Source organism: Mus musculus, chromosome 13 (assembly GCF_000001635.26).
Source record: "Mus musculus strain C57BL/6J chromosome 13, GRCm38.p6 C57BL/6J".
NCBI classification, from domain to species: domain Eukaryota; kingdom Metazoa; phylum Chordata; class Mammalia; order Rodentia; family Muridae; genus Mus; species Mus musculus.
Genome location: NC_000079.6, coordinates 69517263 through 69545216, shown reverse-complemented (window position 1 = coordinate 69545216; position 27954 = coordinate 69517263). Strand labels below are relative to the sequence as shown.

The window sequence follows — 27954 nt, the reverse complement described above, 5'->3', positions numbered from 1 at the left end:
GGTGCAATGACAGCCCGTGCCAACAGGGGGCTTCTGTACTGCCATTGTTTAGAAACTCCTGTGACAGAGAATTTGGTGAGAACCTGAGCTGGCTCCCAGTCTCTTCACTGCCCACCCTAGAGACAGTGTGGAAAGTCAGTATAGCTGTGAATACCTGCTCTGTGGTGTTTGCTTTGTGTGAGCTCGCAGACACAGGCTTGGTGTTAAAGACCACTGGAAATGTCAGATCTGAGTCCTCATCTGGCTTTCTGAGGTAAAGTGTCACAGGGGGCGGATTCCTGCCCTCCCTTGCTGGATATCAGCACCCACCTCATGGCAAAACAACATGGGCTAATGCCCTGAATAATAAGTCACAGAAGGGGCTGGAGAGATGGCTCAGTGGTTAAGGGCACTGACTACTCTTCCAGAGGTCCTGAGTTCAATTCCCAGCAACAACATGCAAGCTCACAACCATCTGTAATGGGATCTGATACCCTCTTCTGGTGGCTGAAGACAGCTACAGTGTACTCATATACATAAAATAAATAAGTAAATAAATAAACCTTTAAAAAGTCGTGGAAGGATGAATTTATCTAAGATAAGATAGTAACCCACAAAGACAATATGAGATTTTGAGTCTTGATCCTCTTTCCTTGTTTCTAGACAACTTAGGGTCAGAACATCCGTTAGTTTTAGATCCTTTTATGATTAAAAAGCCACAGACTTGTTAAGGGCTGTTTTTAAAGATGGCCAGATTGAGGCAAGAAGAATCAGGCAAATGCCAGCTTGGAACCCTGTTTGTGGATTAGGTCAGCGGAGAGACAGCCAGCCACAGGGACGCAGCACCTGAGGAAGTTCTGTACATGGAGGAGAGCGCTTCCCGCTGCCGCTTCTTGATCTCTGCCGGAGGATCACATCATACAGCCCCCGTCATAAAGTTCACAGTGCTTCCCCAAGCTCGCTGCCATCCATGAGACGGGAAGTGAGGTGACAACACCTCATCCCTGTGGCATTAGCGAGGCCTTCACTTGACCATCGTTGCCATGAGACTGAGGAAGGCTGCTAATCTGCCCTCCGAACCTGAATGTGGGGACGTGGACTGAGTGAGCCAGCATTCCGTGTCATGTTTTCTGGTCAGCCGGCAAGACCAGAGGGGGTGGGGGTGGGGGTGGGGGTGGGGGTGCTGTTCTCTACAGCAGAAATGAGCAAAAGTCAATTTATCAAGGCACATAACAGTACAGAGCAGGGATTTCAAAGCATGCCGTTGCTTTGTCAAACACACTGGCTACCCTCTAGAAAGCCGAGGATCCCCTACTTCACGGGGCGCTACCCCAACACCCAGCCCATATCCTTCTCTAGTGTGTATGGAGGAGGGGCTGGAGGAGAGCGGATGGCCCAGGGTAGCCGCAACCAACCTCAGTCCTTTTTGTGGAGAATTTGTCATCTTGGACACCTGCCTGGACTATCAAGATCTTGGACTACTGCTGCAGGGCAGAGCGCACACCCGGCGAGGCCCAGAGTTCCTCTGTGGGACCGACACACTCCTGAAAGCGCAGATGCCCCCTCAGTGCCAACTCAAGGCATAGGAGTGGCGGCAGCAGCCCACTGCTCTCAGGGGAGTTTGCCTAAACACTGTCCCCTGCCATTTCTCTGCTGGAGGTAAGATGACATTTCCCCAATGAGTGTCTGTGAGGGCAGCCCCAAAATGAACAAAACTGACCATTCTTGAAGACTCAGATTGCTGTGGGCACTGCACATGTTCAATCTGCTTGCTCTGTATTCTCTCACAGGAACTGTGCTGTGAGGCTCTGGCCGCCATCAGTTCAATGACTCAAGTTTAAAAAGAAGGTGAAATTCAGAAGAAAAATCCAGAAGGAAGGAGACCTGTCAGCAACCTGCAGCCCATGCCTATGCTAATGAGATTGCTAGTGACAGCCAAGCTTTGGAGGCATTCGATGTCCCCTGGAATATCCCTGCAGGCAAGGCTTTGAGCCCAGCCTCGGTCTGTCTGGAGTTGGGGGGGGGGGGGGGCGTGTGGCTCCCCGGCAGCCAGCGGGCCGAGCCAGGCTTTGCTGTCATGAGGAAAGAATCTGCAGGTCTGTAAACTTGCTATTTTTAGGCCTTAGTGGGGCTGAGCCAGTTCCCCAGTGTAGTAGGGCCCTCATATTTTACTAAATAGAACCTTGAAAAGTTATGACACAGGTCTCGGACTTAAAAACTTCAGAGGGTTGAAATGCCACATGGCTAATTCGTGAAGACAAAGGCACTGATCCCGAACCCCTTTTGTTCTCCCAGGTTGCTCCCCCAGTCCACGCCCACTTCAGCAAGCAGCTCGCCTGATGCCACCCACTAATTGTGAGTCTTCCCGCATGTACTCACTTTGAGGCCTGGCCTGGCAACTGTGCTCAGTGGCAGCCATCATGTCCACTAGCTCAGGGTGCCTCCCATGTAGGGGGCATTTCCTGATTTCCTTGTGTACCGTAAATCAGGAGAACGACCTCCAGCCGTCATGAAACCCATATCCCGGAAGCTCTCCTCTCTGTCCAACTCCCCCAAGAGACCCGGTGGCTCTCCTTCAAAATGTATGCTGCCAGTGGCTATGTGTCTTCCTGGCAACTCCACAGAGTTACCTGGCATGCCCCCACAGCCTGCTCCTTTCCACAGGCTTACTGAATGTCCCTCTAGAGAAGGCCAGTTCAATCTAACTGCCTGGCTCAGAATTCTCCAGGTCCAACTTGTTACTCTGGCGTGAGAAAGCACGTTCTATGACTTGGGAGCTCAAGGCAGCTTTCCTCTAGGGGTTGGTCTCCCAGATATTCCTCCTCTTGCCTCCGTAAATGCCATGGACAAGAGCTAATAACTTGTCGAGCAGTGGTAGCACATGCCTTCAATCCCAGCACTTGGGAGGCAGAGGCAGGTGAATTTCTGAGTTCGAGGCCAGCCTGGTCTACAGAGTGAGTTTCAGGATAGCCGGGGGCTACACAGAGAAACACTGTCTCGAAAAACCAAAACTAAAAAAAAAAAAAAAAAAAAAAGCTAATAACTCAGCTGCTAGATATGGCAGCTCACATGGTAAGCACATGCGGGATGCTGGGATAAGAGGCTGTCCCAAGTTTGAGGCCAGCGTGGGCTAAACAGTGAATTCCAGGCCAGCTAAAAGGGTGGGGCGAGATTATAGAACAACTTGAGAAACAGAAATGAAGAGCTGCTCTTTACAGCTGGGGGAGAGAGCTAGGCTGACTCGAGAGTGGGAGGCAGGCTGTGGGTCTGTCTGCTGTTGTTTTCCTTCACTTAGAGGATGAGGCTCAGAGCAGCCTGGAAGGGTTGGAGGAAATCCCAGATTCTTACCGAATCGCAGAGGAGTGAGAGTTGCCTGCGGTATAAGGTCTGTGGCGGGGTCACTCTTGAAAGCCGGCCGCAGTGTGAAATCCCTTTCATTTTCATATGTAATCTCAAGTGTAAGTGAGCAGGCTCATCCACCTTTTCCAGAAGATTTGGGGTGTGAGGTCAGAGGCTTTTCTAATTCCCCAAGGCTGTGTGTGACCAAACACAGAGCTGAAAGTTGGAAACTGGTACCCCCCCCCCCCCAGGCCCTAGTCCTCACTGAGTCATGAGGGGCTGTTTGCCCTGTTTACAGACTTGGCTCCCATAGGAGTTCTGTACATTTTTCCTGGGGTGGACAAGCTGGGTTTCCTCACTTAGGCTTCCTGCCTAGAGAGTGGAGTCTCTACTTACTGACTCCTGGCACCTGAGGTAGTAGCCAGGTGTGGCACTGGGCTACCCTGAGATATGATCTCGGCCAGGAAATGCTGCCAACTTGGCCGATTTGGCTGTGGGGAGTGTCCAAGGGCAGCCCGTGGTGTGCAATGTTGGCACTCAGCAATCACTTCCTGTCCCCTCAGACCACAACCAGGAGGGACGAGGAGGAGATATGGAAGAAATATGGGAAAGCACGAATGCTCTTGTTTTAGCTGGTATTTGCCCTCGGCACTGTAGAGTCTAGTCACTCTGAGAAATAAAAGGGGCATCCTATAAACTGAGTGCCACCCAGAGACATCAATGTCCAGGGTCAAGTGCTCGGGGGTGCTACTGCCAGCCCATGTTCTCGCAGCATCGGTGGATCCCGTGTTCACACCTGAGCCCTCCTGCCCTAGTCCCCCAGCAGAAGCCTGCAGCTCTCCGCATCCCTCTCTCCTGCCTCCACACCGACTCCACCATGGACTCTATCACATTACTTCCTAAGCAGTTCATGGGAGAGTCAGCACTATACACCTACCAGTCCTTATGGCTAATGCTCTGGTCACAGCTAGACCAATTTTCAGTCTTCCTTGGGAATACGAATCCAAGTTCTGGATGTGAAAGCTGTGCTGACCGCTCCAGGCCAGACCTCTCAGGCTCCTGCAAGACCTTCTCCATTTCTCTCTCTTCCGCTGGCCCTCCACATGAAAGCAGGGTTGGGGGGGCTGGGGGGGGACTCCCAGGCCCAGGGGAATGGCAATGTTGGGAAGACACCTGGATTTTTGAGTGGGTGGGTGACACTGAGCCCCCACCCCCACTCAGTTCAGTGGATGGAGAAGCTGTTCTGCCTCGCCTAGATGGGGGTCACAGACAGGAAAGACAGAGGCTAGCTCCTAGCAGCTTTTGTTTCTGTCCGTGTTTGACAGTGGCCAGTTGGGGCAGCAGCAGGCAGGAAGCAAGCATCACTGACATTACTATTCCATGCAAGCCTCAGGTATTGAGACCCTTGGGTCTTAGGCACTGTTGCTCTAGTTGGTTAATCTGTTTTAATCTCCCTGGTGGCTGCGGCGGCAGCAGTGGTGCATGCGCCCCAATGCTCTGGATTCTTGAAACACACACACACACACACACACAGCAGCCTTATATTTAATAAGCCTTAATCAGCTCAATGACTGGGCCACTCCCAAACTTCCAAGTTGCTAACAGCTCCCTTCTGATACTCCAGAGTTATTACTTATTAAAATCTATATTCCATCTTTGCGACCCCAGGCCCAATGAGGGGGCCCCCTGAGGCCACTCTTCGCTGGCTCTTAACATGACTGGTATACCTTTTCTTCTGCTGCTTTCCAACCTGGATCTTCTCCCTTTCCTGGCTTTGGTGAACCTCCTCTCTCCTGCATTTCTTGCCCAGGAATCCTAAAAATGCCACCTGTCTCCTTGCCTAGCCATTGGCCACCAGAGACTTTATTTACCAATCAAAGACATCTGGGCAAAGGGACCTTTAGTGTCTTAATGCAGATGTGTGAATTCCTGTGTAATTTGGGGAATCTAATTAATATAACACAAGCAATAAGCCAAATCCACAACAGGGCATGACCAATGTAAAGAGCTCCCCGCCTTGGGTCCAAGCCCCTTGGACTTGACAGATCTCTGGAGGTCTTCCAGTGACCAGGACAGCAAGCTCTCCTCTCTAGCTGTTTATAACCTGCTCTGTCATTGTCTTTCTATTTCCTGTTGTCCTCCTGTCCTGACTGCTTTAGGACTAACTGTTCAGCTCTCCTTCCGCTGTCAGTGGCTGCTGACAGGACTCGAGTTCTCTATCTCTGGTGAAAAAAACATTCCAGAGTCAGGATGTGGCTGTAGCACCTGCCCCTTCTCAGGGGCTGAGGTACCCAGAAGCCAGATGGGAACTGGGCATCAGGTGCAGCTGGAATCATCAAGGTCAATCGTCTCTTCCTCTAAGTGGTGGAATCCAGTGGGTCAGTGGATTGCAGGGCCTCCACAGCACTGTGCCATCATAATAGAGATTTAGGCTTGGGGGGGGGGTCTGACTGTGGGTTTGCCCCAGGCCACTGCTGCTGACTGGGGACACATCAGGGCCAGCTGTCAGTTGGCATGCTTGGTTCTCTCGTTAATGTCCGCACCGCGGTTGCCACTCTCTGCTGGTCCTGTCAGTGGTTCAGTGTGTTCTACTGAAAGCAGGACAGGCCAGTCAAGAGAAGTCTTCACTGCAGCTGATGTTGCAGCACCGACGACGAGAGAAAGGTAGGAGAGGGCTTCTTAGCCAACTCACCAGGAGCCCAAGCCTGAAAAGGGAGACCAATAACCGGCCATTTGCTTTCGACCAGTCATGGTTATTAGGAATTGTGTTTTTGACCAATTGTGGCCTTGCTACAGACTATATATCTTCACTCTAGTAGGGGACATTTTCCCTCTCTGCAAGGTAAGAATGGCTTGAGGAGGCTTGCCATCACAAGCCTGGTATAGACTGAAACAGCCTGGCTGGGCCTCGCCTCTGAGAGCCAGGGTGATCTGCTGTATGCAATCTTTCACAGTTATTTCAAGGTGTCCATGGAGTGTTTAAAATGGCTGATGCTGGCATGCAGCTTGTCCTGCTGGCTGTTAAAGCGACAGGCTTTTTGCTCAAGGCAGCCCTAGTAACAGGAGAGAGCTCTGTATCTAATTAAGGAATCAAGCTACCCCATGCTAGCTAGTGTCCCCCTGGTCTCTCACAGCTGAGCCCTGCTCGCTGCGCTCAAATTCTTGTCTGACTTGGTAGAGCTGAGCCCCTCTCCCCACACACATCTTGAATGACTGAATGGAGCAAAGCACCCTTTCCCATACCCTAGGTCCCTGGATAAGGAGGTAGAGTTGAAGTTCCTTCTCTTTCACCCAGACCTCTGGATATTCAAATGCCCAGATGACTGGGCTGGGTGGAGTCCTGCCTAAGCTCCTGTCTTGGGCCCGCCCACACTGCACTGACAGGGTTGTGTCAGAATCCGGCTCTCAACAGGACATCCCATTCCAGCTCGAGCTTACTTACTACATTGGCCTTGTTTACTGACCTTAGTTAAACCCTGCACCCATGACTCTTTTCTCCATCACCCTTTCCTTCTGTCCTTCCCTTCACACCCCAGCCTTCTGCAACACATCATGACACCATGTCCCCGATGCCCGTCAGCACATGCAGGTTCTAGAGCTTGATTGTCGCTCCCCCCCATCCCCCCTCCCCCCCGCCAGCCCTCCACCTGCAATGGACCCCCCCTGTTATCAGTCTAGAAGCCTTTCTTGATTCCCTCCCTCAGCCTCATCACCCTCTGTACATTCAGGACACAGCCCTGCTTTCTCCACTGAGAATCTCTGGGCTTTCTCTCACGCAGAGGCTGTGCAGGTACTGAACACATGGCAGGGAGCAGACTCTCTCGATTACAACAATCAAGGTGCCCTCTCATAGCCTCTCTCATGCATTGCCTCTATATTAGAGAGAGCCACGATATTAAAACATGAGTTTAGTCTCATCGTCGCTGCCCCCCCCCCCCGGCATCCACAGTGGGTGGCACACAACCATCTTTAATTCCAGTTCCAGAATATCCAACATCCTCTTCTGGCCTCCTTGGGCATCTGCATGCATGCAGTGCACAAACTCACACAGGCACACAGACCACAGACATATAAGCAGTAAATATACCATATTTACAATACACACATAAGTAAAATATACCATGTGTGCGACTGTAACATCTTTCACTGAGACAAGACTATACACAGACCCACTGGTTTCAATCGAGATCGTATCTGTCACTTGGGTTCATGGTGTGTTGAGAAATGAAGACGTGCCAGCTCCCAGCTTATGCACATCTGCTTGTTTCTTGTCTTCTTTAGCCAGGGTCGCTTGTTGCATAAGGAAAAGCACGGGGTAATGAGCCTCTGTGCCCAAGCTGCCTGCCAGCCAATGGTCAGCTGGCTGAGTGTGGTCCTCTGGGAAGGCCCGCCTTTGGCTGCCCTGCTAGATGACTTACAGCAAGATTAGCTGTGTGGGATTTCGGTGGAACCATTCAGTTGGTAGGCTGACTTTGAGAAAAACTGAACAGTCTTTTGCCATTGGGTTTGAGGGCAGCCTGCTACTCAGCTATAGCCACTCAGCCTGGGAACTCAGGTCTGGATTTTCAGACGTCACTGTGTGAGCCCTACGAGCCTGGAAGGTAAGGTGCTAGGCTCTTTCTCTGTGGAAACTGATGGGAACAATCTCCCTGCCCAGGGTTTTAAGGACTGAATTTTACTCTCAGTGTCAAGAAATATGCAGCTTCTATGGCTGGAGATGGCGAGGCAGTTAAGAGCACCTGCTGCTCTTGCAGAGGACTTGGGTGAGGTTCACGGCACCCATACTGTGGCTCATGACCTGTAGCTTCAGTTCCAGGGGATCTGACACCCTTCTGTGGCTTTCATGGATACCAGGCACACATGCAGTGAGCTTACAATACACACATACAAACATTTAATTATACACATAAAATAAAAAAAATAAATAAATCTCAAAAGAAAGGAATGAGCCGGGTGGTGGTGGCAGACGCCTTTAATCCCAGCACTTGGGAGGCAGAGGCAGGTGGATTTCTGAGTTCGAGGCCAGCCAGGACTATACAGAGAAACCCTGTCTTGAAAAACCAAAAAATAAAATAAAATAAATGAAAAAGAAATGAATGTACAGTACTGCTCCTGATTTACATAAAACATTTGTCACCAGACATATAACAAAACATTTACTCTAATTACAAAGACTTGTCTAGTGGCTGATTAATCAAAGGAGCATGTTAACTAAAGGCAGTGGCAAAGACAGAGCGTGAGACTATAAAAACCAAGGAAAGCACTCTAAGAAGAAAAAACTGACAGCACAGACGACAGACTCTGGAAGCTGGCAAGGGGACTGAGTGTGCGTGGCCATTCTACTAACACTCGTGGGAGGACCTACCTTCTGTGTTACACCGTCCTAGAGCTGATGTCCAGCAGAGAAGAGGACAACAAGCCTGTCTCTCCTTGGGGGCCTGCCATTCTGACAAAGTAGAGGGAACACAGAAAAACTATATATTGGATAGTCGGTGAAATCAAAACGTGCAGAAGCCCCTCTCATGGGTGCCTGAACAGCCTTGTAAGGAAACAGATATTCACAGATGTTCTCAGGTTATGGTGACATTTCTTAGTGTGTGCCCAATCCAACATACCAGGGGTCCTAAGAAAAGAGGCAGACATGGTGAAAGTGCCATGCAATGATGGAGTCAGGTTAGTGATGTGACTGAACAAGCAGTGCCAAGGAATGCCAAGAATAATAGACACCTGGAGGAAAGCAGGAAGCAGGGTAATTTTCCTTGTACAAACCTTCTGAGACATCATGGCTGCCGACATCCAGAACTGTGGAGGAGCAAACTTGCTTTCTGAGTGCCCGAATCAGTAAAATCAGGGAAAGAAATGGGGAAGCTGTAAGACCCAGTGTAAAAGCTCTGGGGCAGGAGTGTGCCTCACACTTGCTGCTGGTGCGTATGAGGTTTTGGGACAACCTGGAGAAAATGGGGAAAGACTAGGTGGAGTCTGGCAGGTTAGCAAGGCTGTTACATTTTGATCAGTGAGAGAGTAAGCTCCAGTAACATTCTGAGGCGATAGACGATCTGATTTCTTAAAAGTAACAACTTAAATATGTATGCATATATGCGTGGACATATCAGACGCTGGGATCACCGGCTGAGTGGGTTAAAAATTAAAGGGGGCAAAGGAAGGAATATGGGGAAAACACCTGGGAGACAATTTAAAAACAGACCAAAGACGGAGGTGACCAATGAGAAGAGAGGCAAGAATTTGTCTTTGGACAGTAGCAGAGCCAAGAGGAACGAGGGACGGAGGAGGGCAAAGACTTTTGCGCTTTTGCCCAGATCCATTAAAAATTGAGTTCAAACAAGAACTGTTTTTCTTTCCCGTAGTATTTAACACAACACACTCTGGGACAGGGCTTCAGGGCTTGCGTGTACTGTTTGCAATCGTCCTGCCTTGGCCTCCCAAACGCTGGAATTACAGGCACTCGTGACCACACACAAAGCATAGGCTCTGCTCATTGGCTGTGATCTCCACATACACCGGTGGTCAGAAAACGCCAGAGATAAAACATTCATTCGCATTAACGCTACTGACTGAAGGCAGTAAGCACGCTACCTGGCCCTTACTTCCACCTTGGTACAGTGTGAGAAGGGCCAAGTACTTGGTAAGGTTTGCTCCACGGTGGTACAGACCACGAGGGAAGCAGTTCTCTTATGCTCAAAATTAGCGGAGCCCGGATGCAGAGGCCCAAGGACGGCAGAGGCAGAGCGGGCACCCGCTGGGCTGGACCCGCACACCAAACGCACAGGACACCAGAGCTGCTTCCGGCTTCACGGGCCGTGGCGCCCGCACGCGGCGCATGCCAGAGCAGGCGCGTTTGGTGGAGCGCGTTGCGAGCGACGGGCCACGCGTGGCCGGCTCTGCCCAGTCACTCCACCGTACAGAGCACGCGAGGAGAAGGCGGGAGGGCGGGGGCTCGACCCGGTGCAGTCGCAGCGGTTTCGTTTTCCCAGGCGGTCCGCGACCGCAGCACACCAGCCGGCGCGGAAACTTCCACCCGGCACGCTGGCGTGTCTGCGCACGCGCAGCGCGGCCCACACAGCCCAGCGCCGACCCGCACCCGCCCCTCCGGCCCCGCCCTGTCTGTCTGGTCTGCATGCGCCCGCGCCACTGTCTCTCCGCCGCCGCCCGGAGCGCGCAGTGCGCAAGCGCGGTAACCAAGGCGGCGCTGTCTAGTGAGGATTTGAAATCCCCGCGCGTGCGCACTGCGCCGCGGCCCGCGAGGGAGGCCGCGCCCCCGCGCCGCCGCCCCCGCGCCGCCTCCCCGCCCCTCATTGGAGCTGAGGCGGCGGCCCCCATCCCTCTCCGTTCCCGGCCGCCGCCGAGGGCGTCTTTCCGCCGCCGCGCCGCAGGAGCGCCGTGACTGACTGACGGCCCGACGCTCTGGGCCCGCCCCCTCGGCCGGTCACCGCCCCTTCGATGGCCTCTCCCTGCCGCCCGCACGCTACGCCGCCGCCGCCGCGGCCCCCTCGCCCTCCCCGCGCCGCCTGAGCCACCGGGACCGCAGCTGCGCCGCGCGCCCCACCGAGCGCCGCCCGCGCCCATCCGCGCGCACCGGAGCGCGGCCCAGGCCCGTCCGTCCGTCCGTCCGCGCGGCCGGCCCGGGGCGCGGCGGGGCGGGGCGCGGCGGGGGCGGGGCGCGGCGGGCGACGCGGGCCCCGCGGGGGCGGCGCGTGGATGGATCCGCGCGTGGCCTGGATCCAGCCGGAGCAGAAGGGGCCGGCCAATGCCCTGTGGATGCAGATCTGGGAGACCTCGCAGGGCGTGGGCCGTGGCGGCTCCGGCTTCGCGTCCTACTTCTGCCTCAACTCGCCGGCGCTGGACACGGCGGCCGCGCCCGGGGCGGCGGGGCGCGCAGCACCAGCAGCAGGAGGCCCGGGGCCGGCGCCCGCCGCCTCGTCCCCGCCGCCGGCGCCCGGCCCCGCCGCGCTGCCCCCGGCGCTGCTTACCGCGCTAGGGCCCGCGGCGGACAGCGCAAGACGCTTGCACAAGTCCCCGTCGCTGTCGTCGTCGTCGTCCTCGTCGTCGTCCAACGCCGAGTCGGGCACCGAGAGTCCCGGCTGCTCGTCGTCGTCCTCCAGCAGCACCTCGCTCGGCCGCGCCGGCAGCGGCCGCACCTTCTTCAGCTTCGCCGACGGTGCTGCCCACGCACACCCGGGCCCACGCGGCTCCACGCCCGCCGGCTCGCCGCCGCAGCACCAGTTCCACCCGGGTCGGCGGAAACGCGAGAACAAGGCCAGCACGTATGGCCTCAACTACCTGCTGTCGGGCAGCCGCGCGGCCACGCTGAGCGGAGGGGGCGGCCCCGGGGCCCAGGCGGCGCGGCCCGGCACGCCGTGGAAGAGCCGCGCGTACAGCCCGGGCATCCAGGGGTGAGTGCGCCCGAGCCGCGGGGCTGCCAGCGGCGCGGGCACTTTAAAAACTCCGTTGGATCGAGATCCACCAGGCAGGGGGGATTGACAGTTCGGGATGGAGGCCTAGGGCTAGACTAGAAAGTGGTTCCTTTCTTTCCTCTGCTCCAGGGCAGGGAAGCAAGGGCTGGCTGTCAGAGTGGGAAGCGTTTACGCGTGTTCTTTCCTGTAGGCTAAATCCTGTATCTTAGTGTAGTGAGGTTGAATGTAAAAAATTTTTGTTCCCTTTTTTTGAGACAGTAGGTTTTTGGTATTGGTGCAGTTTAGCCATCAAGTGAGGTTTAGAAGTGGAGTCTTGTGTGTGTTGAGGTTACCTCGTACGTTTTAATTTTGGGCAGACGTTCACAGAAAGACCGTCACCTGGGGTTTCTGAAAACCACCTAATAGTACTCAGGTTTTTTTCCTGTGAACTCACAGGAAGGTGTTTTCATTTAAAAATTTTTCCATAAGGCTCAGAGGACCTTAGCGGTTTAATGTCCCCAATGACAGCAAGGTGGGGGTGTTGGTCTGGAATTGCCCCAGGTGAGACTTTTCTAGTATGAAGCTCTTCATTCAACCTATTGGTTGAATTTCTGAACATCTAGAAACAAAATAGTGGTTGTGTAGTCTCAAGACTGGTGAGCTTGATTTGCCTCAGTTCCTGCCGCTCTTAAAGGGCGTCTAACCTCCCCCCCTCCCCCTCACTCCAGGGAGCGACATCCCCAGTTCAAGTCCACCCGGGTGGTTGCTAGGCCCTGGGACTCCTTTGAGGTAACTTCTTAGGGGGCTGTTTGCGGTTTGAGGTCTGTGGGGAACACGGATACTCTTTAAGGGGTTGGGGGTGTTACATAGAAACAGTTGTCCCCTCTGCAACTTGTTTCACCTGCCTTGGATCTTTGGGTCGGGATTCTCCAGCATGCACTACAAATCCAGGAGGAGCCTGGTTTCTTCTGCCAGTTCCCCCGCAGTGCTTGCTTGTAGAACTTTGTGAGACAGGTGTGGCCGTGGACCTACGGGAGGTTTCTGGATTGTTACATAACTGTAATGGACATGGTGTCTGCCGGGAGACGGATCCTAGCCTCTGACAGAGTTCCACTTGGGTACTTAGGCATCAGCAGCATGATCTGCCCCTCGGTGAGAGTTGTGTCCCTTGATGTGGTCTCTCTGGTGGTCTGTAAAGCTGGTCAGCCTCTGTGTGTTCTTCTGTGGCGTTTTGTTAGTATGTGTGCCTCTGTGGGCTAGGTGTGCTTTTAGAGTCTAGCATGGGTGCAGTTGGCATGGGTGGCATGTATTTCTATTGATCCCACAAGCATGGTCCCTTCTTTAAATACCCTCCCTTCCTGGTACAGATGAACATTGCCACCTGGGTATTCATACTTGGCTCCTGTCACCCTACTCCCAAGTCTGTAGTTCTTGATTAGCCGCTGTCCCCCAAGTCTGGGTCTCTCTTCCTATGTCAAGCACATTGTAACCACTCTCTGGAGGAGGATGCTCAGGCAGTCCAAGACTGGGGTCTTCTGTGCACTGTGGCCTAGCCTGTGTCCTTGGTCAGCAGGGTCAGTGGGATGAGGTTCTACCAGCCCCCAACTTTCACGAGAGCCTCCATTACTTCCCCCACCCACCCAAGAGAGATGAAGGCCTGACTCGGTGGTGCTTGGGCTCTGCCACTCTTCTTGCCTGAGCCCTGCCTCAGAGCCCCACTTGCTCACTTTAGGGTTCAAAACCCAGCTAGAGTTTAGCGTTGGATGCTGCCTGGTGACTCTTCCTTTTCTGTCTAGGTGGCATGTGTTGAATGGTGACTCCTGGAGGAGGAGCTTGCTAACTGGCTTGGCATGTGTGCGTGAGAGAGTGCCTCCTGAGAGGGTACCTTGTCTGTTTCCTACTGTGACTGACCTCTCGAGGGGGTGGGAAGGAATTAGTGAACGGGCACCAGTAGAGCTGAGCCCTATATGTTAACAGTAAAGGTGGCTCCAACTATTGCTGGTTGCTCTCACGTGAGCTGATCTTGGATGGCAAAAAAAGGACCTGTCTGAAGCTAGTCTTGTGCTGTGTGGGGCCAGCACCAAGCCTGGCTTAGCAAGAGACACAAGTAAGGTTAAGTGTTGGCTTGAGCGTGGCCCAGTTAACAGTGAGGGGGCCTGTTATGTTAGTGAGAGGCTGCTGAGCTTGCTTTCTGCTGCTGGGGACGTGCCTTTGGGGGACTCCGCAGACCTCCAGAAAGGGTGAGTGGTTTTCTGGTGGGGTGAGAGTCTGGGTCTCTGCCCAGGTGGACACGGGGCACTTGCACCTTTCAGCTCTCTGGGTGGAGTTTGCCCTTGGAAACTGCTAGACTGCTTTCGATCCCGGGTAGGATGAAGAAAGCGGACAGGGCTTAGTGTAATGAGCTTGGGGAGGAGAGAAGGTGAGCCCTGCTATGGGAGCTCCCCTGAGCCCAGCTCTGAAACCTTCCTTGGGACATGGCAGGCATAATGTCAGATGTGCCTCTGCATGAGTTTCTTGCTTAGGATGGAGGCAGGCATGGGCAGGCTCTCTGGGTCCTCCCTCCCCCCTTTAACTAACTCACTGTGCCTTCTGAGTCCTTAACTCTGACCCACAGTGTGATTCCTTAGTCCTGGGCAGTCTCAGTGGCTTTAGAAGCTGCTTTGGGTTAAAAGTAAAGAGCATTCCCCTGGAAGTGAGGATTGGAGTGTGGTCCTGACCTCCCTGGTGTCTTGCAGGAGTGCAGATGGACAGGGGAGGCCCCAGCCCTTGCATACACCTGCAGCCCCATGACTTGAGTTGACTCTGAAGGTTGTGTCCTCCCAGGTGTGCCTACAGTGGGCAGCTTCTCTGCAACTCTCTTCACCATAGTTAGTCTTTGAATGTGTCCTGTGCCCTTGGCGACAGGAGTCCCGTTGTCCGTCTGAAGCCGGAGAAGCCTCCAGTGTCAGCAGTTACAGCTTGGCTGTGACTGATGGTGCTCTCAGGGCTGTGGGGTGATTCCCTCCCAGCTCCATGACTGCTCTTTTTGCTGTTCTCCTGTGAGGGAGTCAGAGCTCGGTGGAGCAGCCAGGTTCCCTCTCCTGCAGCACAGCTCCTGGCTGTTCTGACAGAAGCAGATGGCCTTTCCTCAGAAGGCTCCATTGGGAAGGCACAGGTGAGGGCCCAGTGGGTTGTGCTGTGGAACACAAGTGTAGTCACTGCTATCTCCCTCCCTGTCTTCCAGTGAGCATCAGGGGATGCACGGGAGGGAAGAGGGAATCAGGGAAGCTGTAAACCCCGCCTGTGCAGGTGACAGTGGCATAAGAGGTTTCTTTCACAGAGATGCTCAAGGTTGAAGAGGGAGATGAGAACAGTATACTACACAGAGCTTGTTGTCATATGGACAGTGTTACCTCCTGTGCAACCTTCTCCAACTAAACAGCACCACTCTCTTGTCATGGCCAGTCTCCATACAGAACTGGAAAGGCTAGTGAGATGCTGTCCCGGGCAGCTGAGGGGAGTCCCGGAGAACTGCTGCACCACGGCTTGCTCAGGATGGAGAGCTGATGCTGGGGAAGGCTGCCCAGGAGGACAAGGCCAGTCTTCTCTTAGACTAGAATATTAAGCAGGCTGGCGCAGTCCTTTGGAAAAGAGGCCCTAGGGTTGGGGAGGCCTTGGGTTTGGTTCCTAACACCAAGGAGAAAAGCAATAGAAACAAAGAAACAAACAACCATAAAAATAAAAATGGAGTCCCTGAGTAATTTTGAAGAAAAACCATCTAATGCTCATGCTGTGTAAGTTAAGGAGGGCGGGCATCCGGGTGTCCTGGCGTCTGGGTGTCCTGGCGTCCTGTGGCTGGGATATTTGGATGAAGAAGCAGGGCTGCTTCCCCCTTAGAAGCAACACACCTGTGGCTTAAAAGTAATTTTTAAGTAAAAAAATTTTTTTAGATTTTTTTTCATACTGTTATTTACATATTTGATTCTTGTGTATGTGCTTATGTGAGTTTATGTGCATCACATTTACAAATGTCTGCGGTCGCCAGAAGAGGGCATTGGATTCCTCTGGACGTGTAATGACAGGCAGCTGTGGGCAGCCAGATGTGGGTGCTGGGAACAATCTGGATTCTCTGCACGTGCTCCCAACTGCTGGACAGCCCATCTAGCTCTTTAAGTAGACATTTAAAAGGAAAAAAAGAAAATATGACTTTAAGACTTGTGCTTCAAAGTCTTGGTTATTTTTGATGACAGATGTGAGCTTTTGGGCATCACCTTGAAAGATTTCATACCAAGTATCCTTTGGGAGCAGGGATACCAGTCAGTGCACCATGGACAGAAAGGATGCTGTGCCTTGGTAAGGTGGTATACCTAAGAAAGTAAACCCGGATGCTCACATTCAGAGACATGGTTTTGATGATGCAGACAGAACTCAAGCTGCAGGGGTGCCCGCCCTTTCCAGGAACCATCTCTAGTGCTTGCTATGGCTGGTATTGCTGTGATGAGGCTAGGCCAGAGGCTCTGCCCAGCCTGTCAGGGTTGCTTTAACCTTAAATAAAGTTGGATGGTATGCTAACCCCATAAGGCTGCCCAGGAGAGTGTGGCTTACAGCAAAGTGAAGTTGGTGATGCCCTCTGCATGCCTCTGAGTGGGGCAGCCATGTCGTCTTCCCATTTGGCATGTGCACGGACTCAGACAGCATTGAACTCTTGATACGTCTCCATTGTTCACTGTTTCTGTGGTCAGGTAGCAAAGTCCAGTGCACTAGGCTTGGACCGGTTATCTCATCAGTCACATCCTTCCGGTCACTTGAGGATGGCTTGGGTGAGTTCTCTATTCAGCAGGGCAGAGGGCTGAGTGTCAGCTGCTTGTTGTCACATCTGTCTCCAGAGCCGGCTCATAAGCACATTCCTGTAGTTTCAGCACTTGGGGAGACTCCTCAGAGGGCTCACATGATTGCATAGGCCAATTCGGATGGTCTGTCTTCAGGCCATGCAATGCAGTGTGGTCTATAGACTATTCCATCAGAACCACAAGTTTGGGCATGGGTTGCTGTCTGCCACACACTGGCATTGTTTAGTAGGAAGACAGCATTGATGTGGGAAGAGGAGGCCATGGTTGTCTTGTCCAACACTCTTGTCCTCTGCTTGGACATCAGCTTATCACAAGTGACTCTTTTATATTGCCAGTCCCGTCTTCTGGCTTGATTGTCACCCCTGAAGCTGGGCTAATTGATGACAAGAACAGTGTGCACTTTTCTCTGCCTCTCACAGATGAACCATTCTTTAGTGTGCCATTTAACAAAGTCTATACAAGAGCCACGTGATTGCACAAAAACTGTTTCAGCCATGAGGGCACCTGCATTCATCAGATTGTCACCGTGGCCCATTTAAGTTGCCACTTGATAATGACAAAACAGCCCATGGTTGCTCTGTGTAAGATGTGGCCCACACCGGATCTGCATGCTCCGTTGATGGGGATGGTGGTTTGCCCATGGCCTCAGCTGCAGAACATGTGCCTCTCCCTGGAGGAGCAAAAAGACCCCCCACAATTCTTGCCTTGTCTCTTCCTGAGCTCCCATCTGAATCTTTAGTTTCTACGGAGTTAGCTTTTACTGTCCCCTGCCTACCTACACTCCCAGAACCAAAGACGTGCATACTAAGAAAGATGCAAAAGACAAATAGGTTTTGTATGCAAAAGTAAACTTTAGTTTTTTGTCTTAGGCATTTTAACATAGATTGTGAGCTTTGCAGTGATTTTTTGTTGTTGTTGTTGTTGTTGTTTTGTACATGCAAAACAGTATGTTAGTTTCTCTCTGAGTGTAGCTAAGACCCCTAGTGCAGGATGAAAACATTAACATACACACAGGATGAAAAACATGTAGAGAAGTCTCATGCCACATCTGAAAGGTATTCCTATTTGCTGGCATCCTTTTCTTTTTAAATACTGGATAACAACCAAAAAGTCAGAGAACCTCTGATTGGACCACCTGCCGAGAGTCTCTGTCATCTGTGTTGCCTGTTGGCCTCCCGCATGAGCTGGCTGGGCTGTGGCAAGACTTCTGCACAGGCTTATCTTTTCCCAGATGACAGGCCCAACTAGATGGGATGTCCCGGACATCCTTGAGTCAGTGGCTTGTGACACTCATTTGCCTTTTAGAAAATTTTTTATTTTATTTATTTACATTCCAAATGTTATCCCCTTCCTGTTAGCTCCAGATTTCTTTGCCCCATCCCCTCTTCCCTTTGCCTCTGAGCAGGTGCTCTCCCCCAAACCTCACCTCTTACCCCCCCCCCCCAGCATCCCCCTTCCCTGAGGCATCAAGTCTTTACAGAATTTAGGCACATCCTCTCCCACTGAGGCCAGACAGGGCAGTCCTCTGCTACATATGTGCTGGGGGCCACAGAGAAGCCCATGTTTGCTCTTTGGTTGGTAGCTTAGTCTCTGGGAGCTATGTGGAGTCTGGGTTAGTTGATACTGTTGGTCTTCCTATGGGGTTGCTGCTTTGCACAACTCTAGCTTTTCCTGGTGTTTGTTTTCTGAGATACAGCAGTGGGCATGATTGGGACACAGAGTCAAATTAGTCCCTTTTTTTCTTTTTTTTTAAACCTCATTTTTTTTCTCATATTGGGAAGCATGCACTTGGTTTGGAGTTGACTTTGTGCAACTTTATGTTTTACTTGAAATAGTTTAACTTGGTAAGTTACTGAAATAAATTGAAACTCAACTTCATTAGCCCAGCCACATACTTGGGGGTCTGGTTCTGGCTGGTTTTACCTGTGCTCTAACTCCCACACCTCAGTTTCCCCACCTGAGAAGTAGGGCCTGTGACATAACTCAGTCAGTTTCTGAGCTGGTCAGCATGTGTGAGAAAGGCTACTCCTTCTCCCTTTCCTCCTCTCAGGAAATGGAAACCAAAAATGAGCTTCTTGTTGCCAACAGGAAAGCCTTCCTCTTCTTCCTTTTCTTAAATGACGAAGCTACAGACTCAAAGCTCCACATCTTAGAGAGGGGAGAGGGACTCAGACTCAGCTGGGAGTTCTGGAATCCCCCTGCCCCCTAGTCCTTGTATTTTAAATGCAGACGACACTTTAGCCCATTGTCACAGCGTGTGTGTGTGTGTGTGTGTGTGTGTGTGTGTGTGTGTGTGTGTACACCGTGTGCCTGCTGTGCTGCAGCTGGAGTTAGGTTGGGTTCAGTTCTTAGCCTCTGCTCCGAGGGGAGGTTTGAGTGGCCGTGGATGACGATGACCCTTACTCTGAGTTCTTTGCCACTTCCTACACAGAGTTAGTGGGTTTAGAGGGAAGAGAGCAGTGTGCTGGGGAGCCACGACAGTGCAGGGTGGCACAGTCCTGTGCAGAGGAGGAGATGCAGTGTCTGTCCTGAGTAGTGGCCACACTTCATGTGTCCTAGCTAGCACTTGGAGGGTGGCCAGTGCAGGTGAAAAGCTAAGTTGAACTTTAATGTGTTGACTTGTTTTGTGGCATTGGGAATCAAGCTGAGCTCTTTGAGCATGCCAGGCGGACCGTCTACCAGTGAGGACCCTCCCGAGCTCTTACTTAATTTTAGTTAAAATTTAAATGGCCCTGTGTTTGAACAGTGCTGACTTTGTGCAACTTTATGTTTTACTTGAAATAGTTTAACTTGGTAAGTTACTGAAATAAATTGAAACTCAACTGCAGTAAAAAGAGTGTTGCTTAGTAAGTTGCTATGGAGAAAGCTCTAGAGTTCATGTTTCTGAGTTTCCAATGCAAGTCCTTTATGAAAGGCTGATATCTTTGTGCCGGAGGCAGCAGGGAACGGGGCAGTGCAGCCCAGAGCATTCTGAGGAGGGGAGCATTTCTGGTCAGCATGCAGGAGCGAGCGAGTAGGCAGGCAGGCTGCTGGTGGTGTGGCGAATGGGTTGCCTTCAGGTCTCTGCAGGTGTCACAGCTTCCCGCCACATCTCCTAGCAGCTCTGTGCTCAGGATTCCTGGAGGCTAGTGAGCCCTGCTCCACTGTACTCTTTGACGTCCTGGTTCAAAGCCACACAGAGGCAATATTTCTTGTGTTTTACAGGCACAAACCCAGTCTAGATTAGCTAAAATAGTCTGACCAAGAGGTCTGCACTTGTGCATATTGCTGTTGCTGAGGGAAATAGCTACCACAGACTGAGGATTTAGCACAGCACTAGGCAGAGCCAAAGGTAAGTTCATGCGGAGCCTTTCCTAATGAGAACAGGCAAATACAGAGCCTGCCTGTGCTGTGCTTCCTCTGTGCAGCCGCGTCCTGCAGAGGGGCGCAGGGAGCCCTTTGGGGTGGATCTGGCTTCCTGGGCTGTTTAGAGGTTGAATTTTGGGAGAGGTGAAGAAGCTGTGAGTTCTGACATGTCCTGGAAGGGCCAGGCTTCCCTGCAGTCCCAAAACAGCTCGTTTGAACGAGATGAGAGCAATTTTCAGGAGATGTTCTGATTTTGTCCAAGAGTCACCTAGGAAGTGATAGAACTAGGCTCAGATGCAGGCTTCTTGCCTGGCAAGTCCATGCACTTGACCAGTGCTTTCCAGAGAGTGAGAGGGAACACGAGTTGAGAGTCAGAAGCATGACTTGGTGAAATGGCAGAGACAAGTTGAAGCATAAGAAAGAGTACTTTGGTCACAGGCATCTTCTCTCAATTGAAGTAACATTTTAGAAAGTGAAGAGCAGCTATGATATGGTATCCAAAAGTAAAGAGAGCACTTGGCATGATAAAGAAACAAAGGAATTCGGAATATAACTACTAGTTATCTTGTGAATGAGTCATGAGACACTAGTGTGGGCATGGAAGGAAGGTCACTGTGTTGGCATGACACTCTGAACTACAGGGTGGGCTACTGAACAGTTTGAAGCTTGTGGGGGGCTGCTTGGGGCTGGAAGAAAGCTCACTGTGCATGAGACTTTCCTTAGCAGTGAGCTCTGCCTCTTTCCCCTTTTTCCCACCTGGCTGTAGCCGGCTGTACTAGCTAGCTAGAGCCTTACTGGCTCCACTGACCCACACCTGGGCCAGGCCTCTCTTTTTTATCCCTTTATACAGTGTTTCCGGCTGCCCTCCAGGATGCTCCAGGAGGTATGGCACTGAGAGAAACAGTCCACCCACACACCACAACACAGCACAGGGCTGTCAGTGGAGCTCAGGCCTCGTGATTCCCTAGCTCACTCATTACCTAGGAACTAGGTAGAGGGACTTGCCAAAGAGGTGAGGTTGGTAGGAGCAATGCTTGTGAATTCCAGGCTCTGACTCCTCTGGAGAGAGGCCAGATGCTGCCAGAATTCTTTGCTTCTGAGGACAGGTCTTTGAACATCCCAGAGGAATGTGAGTGACACTTCTCACTAATCTAGCAGCAGCAGGACAGGGAGCTCTGTCCTACTTGAGAGGGGCTCTTCTCCTTTCTGTAAGACAGTTTATAGGTGACTCTTCAGAGCATTGATGCCTATCGTTTATTCACTGTTTCTTACATAAGGGTACCCCCTGCTGATGTAAACTTAAGGCTGTTCTGTCTCAGCCTCCCAGCTTCCAAGATTACAAACGTGAGCCATCATTTCTGGCACCAATTCTAAAATACTGATGAATCGGTAAAACTGGCTCATATTTTTAAAAGTGGAAGCTTTAAAGTATCTCAGTCCTATCACCCAGAAATCGCCAGGATAATTAGATGACCACAGCTGCAGATGGTATTCTCCAAGATCCTGGAGATAGTACTTGGAGCCACCAACAGAAAAACTCACTAGAATCATCTTCATGAAAACTCTAGTAAATTATTTATTTTGCTTCAGTAAGAAACGTGCAGTTTCAAATAGAAACCCGGGCTCCTGAGAGCGAGTGCTGTGGCTGAGAATGTAAACTGACAAAGCCCGAGTGCAGAAGGTCGTGCTAACAAGGCACCAACCGGTTTGCTCTCAGTTTATGGGCTGAGAAGTCCGCCCTTCTGCATCTTCCCTCCTGACTGAACATGAGGCGTTGCTGTGAGTTTGCTATTTTGTTGTGTGGTTTCATTCACTAGTATTTGTTGATTGAGCCCTTACTGAGCCAGTGTCGCAGGCGGTGTTTTCAGGAGGTTCATTGCTGGCCGTGCTGCTCCTCTGTGCTGTCCTGTGCTCTCAGTAGCTCTGCAGGGCCAGCCCTGCATCCCTGGGCTCTGGGTTGCTCTGCTCTGACCCTGTGTGTGTAGTTTTTGCCTGAGATGTGGTTTGGTTCTTCATACTGCATAGTGGCTGCTGCCAGTGTCTTTTTATGAAGGGACTGGATAGATGCATTTTTTGTAGAGTGGATAAGGGCTCTACTCCCTGAAGCCTGTTGTGGCCCTGTAGGGTTGCTTGGCTTTCTTCTCCCATGGCAGAACAGTGCCACCACCACCTGTCCTCCGAGACAGGACCTTGTCTCCTCTGGTCTGAAGATTGATACTAATTGCTGACCTGTCTAGACATCTCTGTCTAAGCTGGCCTCTTTGTGAGGCAGACTTTTCTGGACCTCAGATGCTTGTGCACTGCAGGCTGAAGTTGGCCTGCAGTCTAGGGGGAGGCTCTGTCAGGTCCTTGCTCCTGTGTTGCTGGCTTTGCCTTCCTGGGGTGACAAGTGTCTGAATGTCTGTCCATCTTTGGATGCTGCTTGCCTTGGCTCTGTCACTGACACCCAGCAGCTTCTTCCTGACTCCTGACTTTTCTCAACATTAGGGACACGCTCTGATTTTTTTTCTGTGGAACTGGCAGTGAGGTAGCTTTCTCTTCTGGGTTCACTGTTTTTGTGATACACTGTGTCCCTTATGCCATCCCTCTTACTCTACCTGTGCACAGCATATTTCCCCCCTGCTCATTTTAATACTCAATAAGTCTTAATACTGACTTGCTGTGGATATTTTCCTATGGAAGCAGCCGCCACCCCCAATCCATCTGCAGATCTGAAAGTCTGCCTGTTCCATGGGATGACTATTCTCTGGCCTTCTGGTACCAGATTGTGGGCAGCAGAGATTCAGGCTGAGCTAGGGCATTACCTTGTTGGGACCTGGACTCTGCTTTGAGTTGTTTCAGCTTTCCAGGGTCAGTGCTCTTGGCTTACCCCTGGGCTTCCTAGAAGGCCTTCTGGCCTCTTGTTTACAGTCAGCCCCTGGGGACAGGAGTGGCCCTGGGCTCCAGTGCTCAGTGCTGCTGTGTAGGGATGCTGCCTTCTCTCCAGGGTTTCCTTGCCTGGGGGCCTGCTGTTTCAATCCAGCTGCTGCTGCTGCTTCCTTTCTCAGCCTTAGCACCAGCTCCTTGGAAGGCAGTCCCTGACAACTGTCCTGTGCCACATGAAACCAGTTTGGATTTCTTCACTGTTTATTCATTTCCCCTAGCCCCAGGGAGGACCCTTCTAGTGTGAGCAAGGGCCTCAGTTTCTCCTGTCTGGCTCACTGGTCTGCAGAACGAGCCACACAGGAGTAAACTACTGGAGTATGCAGGTCACTTCTGCTTTCTCTACTGGTGTACTGAGAGAAACCTTTGCACCTGTTGGGTTATTTTCTCTCCCTCTGTCTTAATTCCTGCCTTTTCTTTCTATATTTTTGGTAAATTTCCACTGTTAGGGTCTCCCTTTTCTCATAAGGTCCTTTTTGTCATCTTGAGTGAGGGCAGAAACTACTGCCCTGGTCCCAGTTTCCGTATGTGGGGCTGTGTGCAGAGTGGTTGACAGTGGTACCAGGACTCTACTCAGTGGCCAGTGTCACACAGGAGAGGCCCAAGCACCTGTCACATGCAGGTGCAGCCGTGATGCTTCCTTCCAGTCTGAATGCAGCAGCAGAGCTCTCTGCATAGTGCCTGGGCTTGTGTCTCTAAGGAGGCTGAGTGGCTGGTCTGCTGAGAGGGAGGGAGTGGCTGTTCAGGGACTAAGTCATTGAGAATCACACACCCTCCATGTGGAAGGGTTTCCTAAGCAAGGAGGTATTTCTGAGCAAGATGGGTGTCTGTGTCTGAGTTTGTTGCTCATGGCATGAAGGGGATCTGGGATGTGTCCCTTATATCCAGTGCAAAGTGGCTCAGTCCTGCTCTCTGCTGCATTTCAGTATGCTCAGTGCCTAAGTACTGGCACTGCTTCATCTGGTCCAGCGCTTACCAGACTTCCCTCTATAGAGACCAAGGGGCTGTAGTAGGTAGCCATGTCAGAGGCATTGCTAGCACTGCGGCAGGAAGTGCGTACTCTAGTTAACGCTTTGTTCATGGCCTACCTGCTGTTGAGAAGTGATGCTCTTGCTTTGCCTGAAAGTGGCTTCTCGGTGCCCTTGGGGCTTGCTCTGCCTGGGGCATAGTCTTGAGTCTTGGAGCATGCACATAGAGCCTCTTAGAACCCCTCCCTCGTTAGGCTCTGGAAGGCTCTTAGACATCTATCTGTTCAGAGTCCAGATTGGTAATGTTGATCAGAAAGTTGAGGAGCCCTCCCTTTTTTTTTTTTTTTTTTGGTTTTTTCGAGACAGGGTTTCTCTGTATGGCCCTGGCTGTCCTGGAACTCACTCTGTAGACCAGGCTGGCCTCGAATTCAGAAATCGCCTGCCTCTGCCTCCCAAGTGCTGGGATTAAAGGCATGCGCCACCACGCTCGGCTCGAGCCCTCCCTCTCTTATCTTGTGTATTAACCTGTTGTAATTAGCTTTTACTGTAAACTTGACCAGACTGGTCAGTGGGCTTGTCTGTGGAGACTTGGCTTCTTGTTAATTATGTGAGAGGGACCCCACTCTGTACAAGACAAACACTGTTATCTGGGCAGGTGGTCCTGGGCTATATGAGAAGTCTACCTAAGCGTGAGCCTCAGTGAACCAGCAAGCACCATTCCCCTGCTTCAGGTCTGCTGAGTTCTTGCTGTTGGATGTCCTTCAATGATAGACTGCAACCTGGAGAGGTGCAGGCCACATAGTGATGGGCTGCGACCTAGAAGTATAGCCACATAAACCCCTTTCTCCCCAGGCTGCTTTTGATGAGGGTTTTATCACAGCAACACCATTTTAACCCTAGCCTCTCCTGACTGCCCAGGGAGTAGCTGCTGCACAGAGATCTTCCTTCTCTCTTCAGCTTTCTCAGGCCAAGCTTGTCCTATGCGGTAGAGCAGTCATGTGCACCCCACTCCACCTTCCTTCAGAGCCGTGCTCTCTATACCATTTAGAGCCCTGTGTAGAAGATAGGTACCAGAAAGATTCTTGTAGCTATTCAGAACATCTAGTGGGAGTCCCCTAAACACCCATAGGCTCCGTTCCAGCCTACAGCCTTCCACTTATTTTGAGACTGCAGGGTTTTCTTGTTTTTTGTGTTTTTTTTGTTTTTTGTTTTTTTTTAAAAAGCACGTTTGATAGTCTGAGGCAAGGTTTTCTAATTTGTTCAGATACTAGTTACCTTGTGACATAATTAAATAAAAGTGATTTATAATTAGTTCATTAACCATGCCATTTAATGATGCTTTAAAGAAGATTACCCGCCCTCAGAGTTGTGGAAGCAGCTCACTTATTCTTCTATAGGTACTTGTGCTTGCCTTGCTCAGCAGCTCATTCCTTCTGATGAATAAAGAGGCCCCTACAGCTCAGCACAGTGGGTCAGTTGTACTTGTGTCAAAGAAAGCTGCAAGACCCTCCTGTCCTGGCTGCTCTGTGTATGCTACTTGGTCCTACTAACCTGCTGCTGTTAGCTTTAACTGTTAGCTTGGCATGTGTGTGTGTGTGGGGGGGGGGGAGAATTGTTTTATTTTCTGGCAAAAATGGTTCCTGAAGTGAAGGGTTTTGGTCTCAGAAACTTACTGATTTTAAAGTTTTTTGAGACTGGGTGTAGTGGGCCACACCTTTAACGCTAGCACTAGGGAGGCAAAGGCAGGTGCATCTATGTGAGTTCAAGTCCAGCCTGGCCAGCATAGCAAGTTTCAGGTCAGCACAGCTATGGAGTAAGATCATGTCTGAAAGCAGCAACAGTAACCACTGAAGAAGTTGGTAGAGGGGAAAGAATAACTTAACAGCTGAGGAACTGAGGAGGTTTCAGAGTTTTGATCAACAGTCTGGAAAGGGAAATCAGTGCCTGAAGTCAATGCAGGTCCTAGCATCACTTTCCAGTAGAAGTGGGAACTGATGGGATGAATGGGCAGCTCTGCGGGTAAAGGGGGTGAGGGTAACAGTTACAGAGCCCTAGGTCTGTGGGCAGCAGAGAAGCCACGTGCTAGCAGCTCACAGTTGGTGAATTACATGCTGTGGCAACACCCAGGGAGGGCCACTGGTTCTTCCTGTGCGTGCGTTCTCACTTGTGCGCGTCCTCCCTCTCCCCCTCTCCCCCCTTTTTAGTTTATGTATATGAGTGTTTTGCCTGCTTGTGTCTGTGCACCAGCTGAGATCCTGGTGCTCTGGGGAGGTTGGAAAAATATGTTGGGTCTCCTGGAATTGGAGTACAAATGGTTAGGAGCCTCCATGTGGGTGCTAGGAGCAGAACCTGGGTCCTCTGAACTCCTGAACCATGTCTCTAGCACCAGACCTCTTTTTCTTTGGATAAAGGTGCGTCATGAAGCCTAATGTCACATTTGGGTGTTTCTCTGCCTGTTGTTGTGTGGTTCTTGTGCCTCCGTCATGCTTGCTGCAGGCCAAGGCTCTGTTTCTGCTCTGTTTCTGCTCTGTTTCCTTGTGCTGATGCAGTGCAGTTGCTGGCTGAGGTTGAAAACAGCACCTTCCAACAGTTTACAGCTTGTGCTTGTTTCGAGTGGGGATCCCAAGCCTGAAGGTCTGCGATCTTGGGAGTAGAGAAGGAGCCAGCTTTGCCCAGGTAGGAACTGGAAGGAATAGGAACCAGGAACCTAAGGTCGGGGCTGCACTAGCCAGCTTGGATTTGCTTGGATTACCTGGGACAGCACTTCGGAAGTGAAAACCATTCTCGCAGGATGACCATCTCTTTCCTTGGTAGCTAGATTTGGTATGGAGAGAGTTGGTTTGGCTTAATAGCTGGGATCCTTTATTCTTAAGACTAGCCCAGAGATCCAAGCTCCATGTCCCTGACTTGGGCATTAAAGACAGAAACTGATGGAATATACAAAAAATAGGAGAAAATCTGTCGTATTTTCCTCTGGTGTTCTGAGATGGTCTCTTGTGGTCCAGGCTGGCACCAACTCCCCATTCTCATGCCTCCACCTCCCAAGTGCTGGGTTATAGACATGGACTGCCACACTCCTCCTGCAGTTGGAGACTTATAGGCCCCAGGGTATGAAAGAGTAGCTCTGACACAGTGAGCATGCAGGCCTCTAGCACCCTCTTTGCCTGCTTCCTTCATCTGCCCCTATTGGAGGCTCCAGGATCTAGGAAAGTATAGGAGTAGGGCTCCCTCCAGGCTTCCAGGCCACCTGAAGCAAGAGGTTTCTCAGCATTGTCCCTTACCTGGCAGGTACCTTACCTGCACAGGTGTGGCTTTTAGTGCTAACAGCAGGCCTAGTGGACAGCAGCAGAGTAATTTTTGACTCCCACAGGCTTTTGCGTGTGCCCAGACAGGAGGTGGTGCTCTGCTACCTCTTCCCATGGCTGCTAACAGCTATTGTCAATCATCAAGCTGCCTGTCTTTGCTGACTACAGTTTGGTGGTGACCCTGCTTTTTGGGGAGGGCCAATAGGAGGCTTGGCTTTTTTTCTAACCCCCTCATCTCAAAGGCTTAAAGGCAATTCCTGTGCAGTGTCCTGTTCTGAGAACACAAAGCACATTCTTTCCTGATTTTTCCCCCCAGATCAGTTTGTAATATTTATATCCCGTTTGTAATGACTTCAGAACGATGCGTGCCTTGCTGATAGGACCACAGCACAGCACTGGATTTAGGACACCTGTGTTTGACTGCGCACCACTTCTTACTCTGGGCACTTACAGGCCATGGCCTTACTCCTGGAGGAATGCCAGCCACTTCCTTCTTGGCCCCAAGTGAGTGATCAGTATGATTGCACACTGTGCTTTACTGATGGCAGGGGTTTTGCTGTGGATCAGAGGACCCTTTCCAGCTTTCTTCTCTGGAGTATCAGGGAAGGCCCTAAGGGTAAAGTGCACCTGAGTGAGGAAGCCCAGCATGAGACCCGAGGAGCGGGTGTGTGTGTGTGTGTGTGTGTGTGTGTGTGTGTGTGTGTGTGTGTGTGTGTGTGTGAGACTGTCTCATGCTGTTGGTATTTCAGATAGAGCTTGAAAGCTTGGCCATATGTACTGCTTTGCAAGTGAAGACCTTGAGTCATGTTTTGGCTATTGGACCTCTCTGTCTACAGGATGTTTGAGTGTGGCTAGT

The 27954-nt window shown here is 51.4% G+C and overlaps 2 protein-coding genes and 1 long non-coding RNA gene across 6 annotated transcripts in view; 2 read left to right on the top strand and 1 right to left on the bottom strand.

The window, feature by feature from the left end:
- Positions 1 to 1147: 1147 nt before the first annotated feature.
- A530095I07Rik lies at positions 1148 to 1823 on the top strand. Its single transcript, XR_001780994.2, has 2 exons — positions 1148 to 1638; positions 1770 to 1823. It is a non-coding gene; the product is annotated as an RIKEN cDNA A530095I07 gene (long non-coding RNA).
- A 7942-nt stretch (positions 1824 to 9765) lies between these two features.
- A930018O16Rik (RIKEN cDNA A930018O16 gene) lies at positions 9766 to 10902 on the bottom strand. Its single transcript, XM_011244606.3, has one exon. The coding sequence runs from the start codon at positions 10900 to 10902 to the stop codon at positions 10021 to 10023; it is 882 nt and encodes a 293-aa protein (XP_011242908.3). The 3' UTR covers positions 9766 to 10020.
- Positions 10903 to 10980: 78 nt separating this feature from the next.
- The window catches only part of Tent4a (terminal nucleotidyltransferase 4A), a 36285-nt gene continuing 19311 nt past the window's right edge, over positions 10981 to 27954 (top strand). For 2 of the 4 annotated variants that reach the window (XM_030247220.1, XM_006517187.1), the window contains exon 1: positions 10981 to 11729. In XM_030247220.1, coding sequence (XP_030103080.1) covers positions 11035 to 11729 — 695 coding nt within the window. In that variant the 5' untranslated portion in view covers positions 10981 to 11034. The remainder of the gene's footprint in view (positions 11730 to 27954) is intronic. The other 2 variants (NM_001169131.1, NM_198600.2) reach the window with 1 other exon arrangement.

Coding starts and splice junctions, on each gene's coding strand:
- A930018O16Rik (XM_011244606.3), bottom strand. CDS start 10,902: ATGGGCGCGGGCGGCGCTCGGTGGGGCGCGCGGCGCAGCTGCGGTCCC.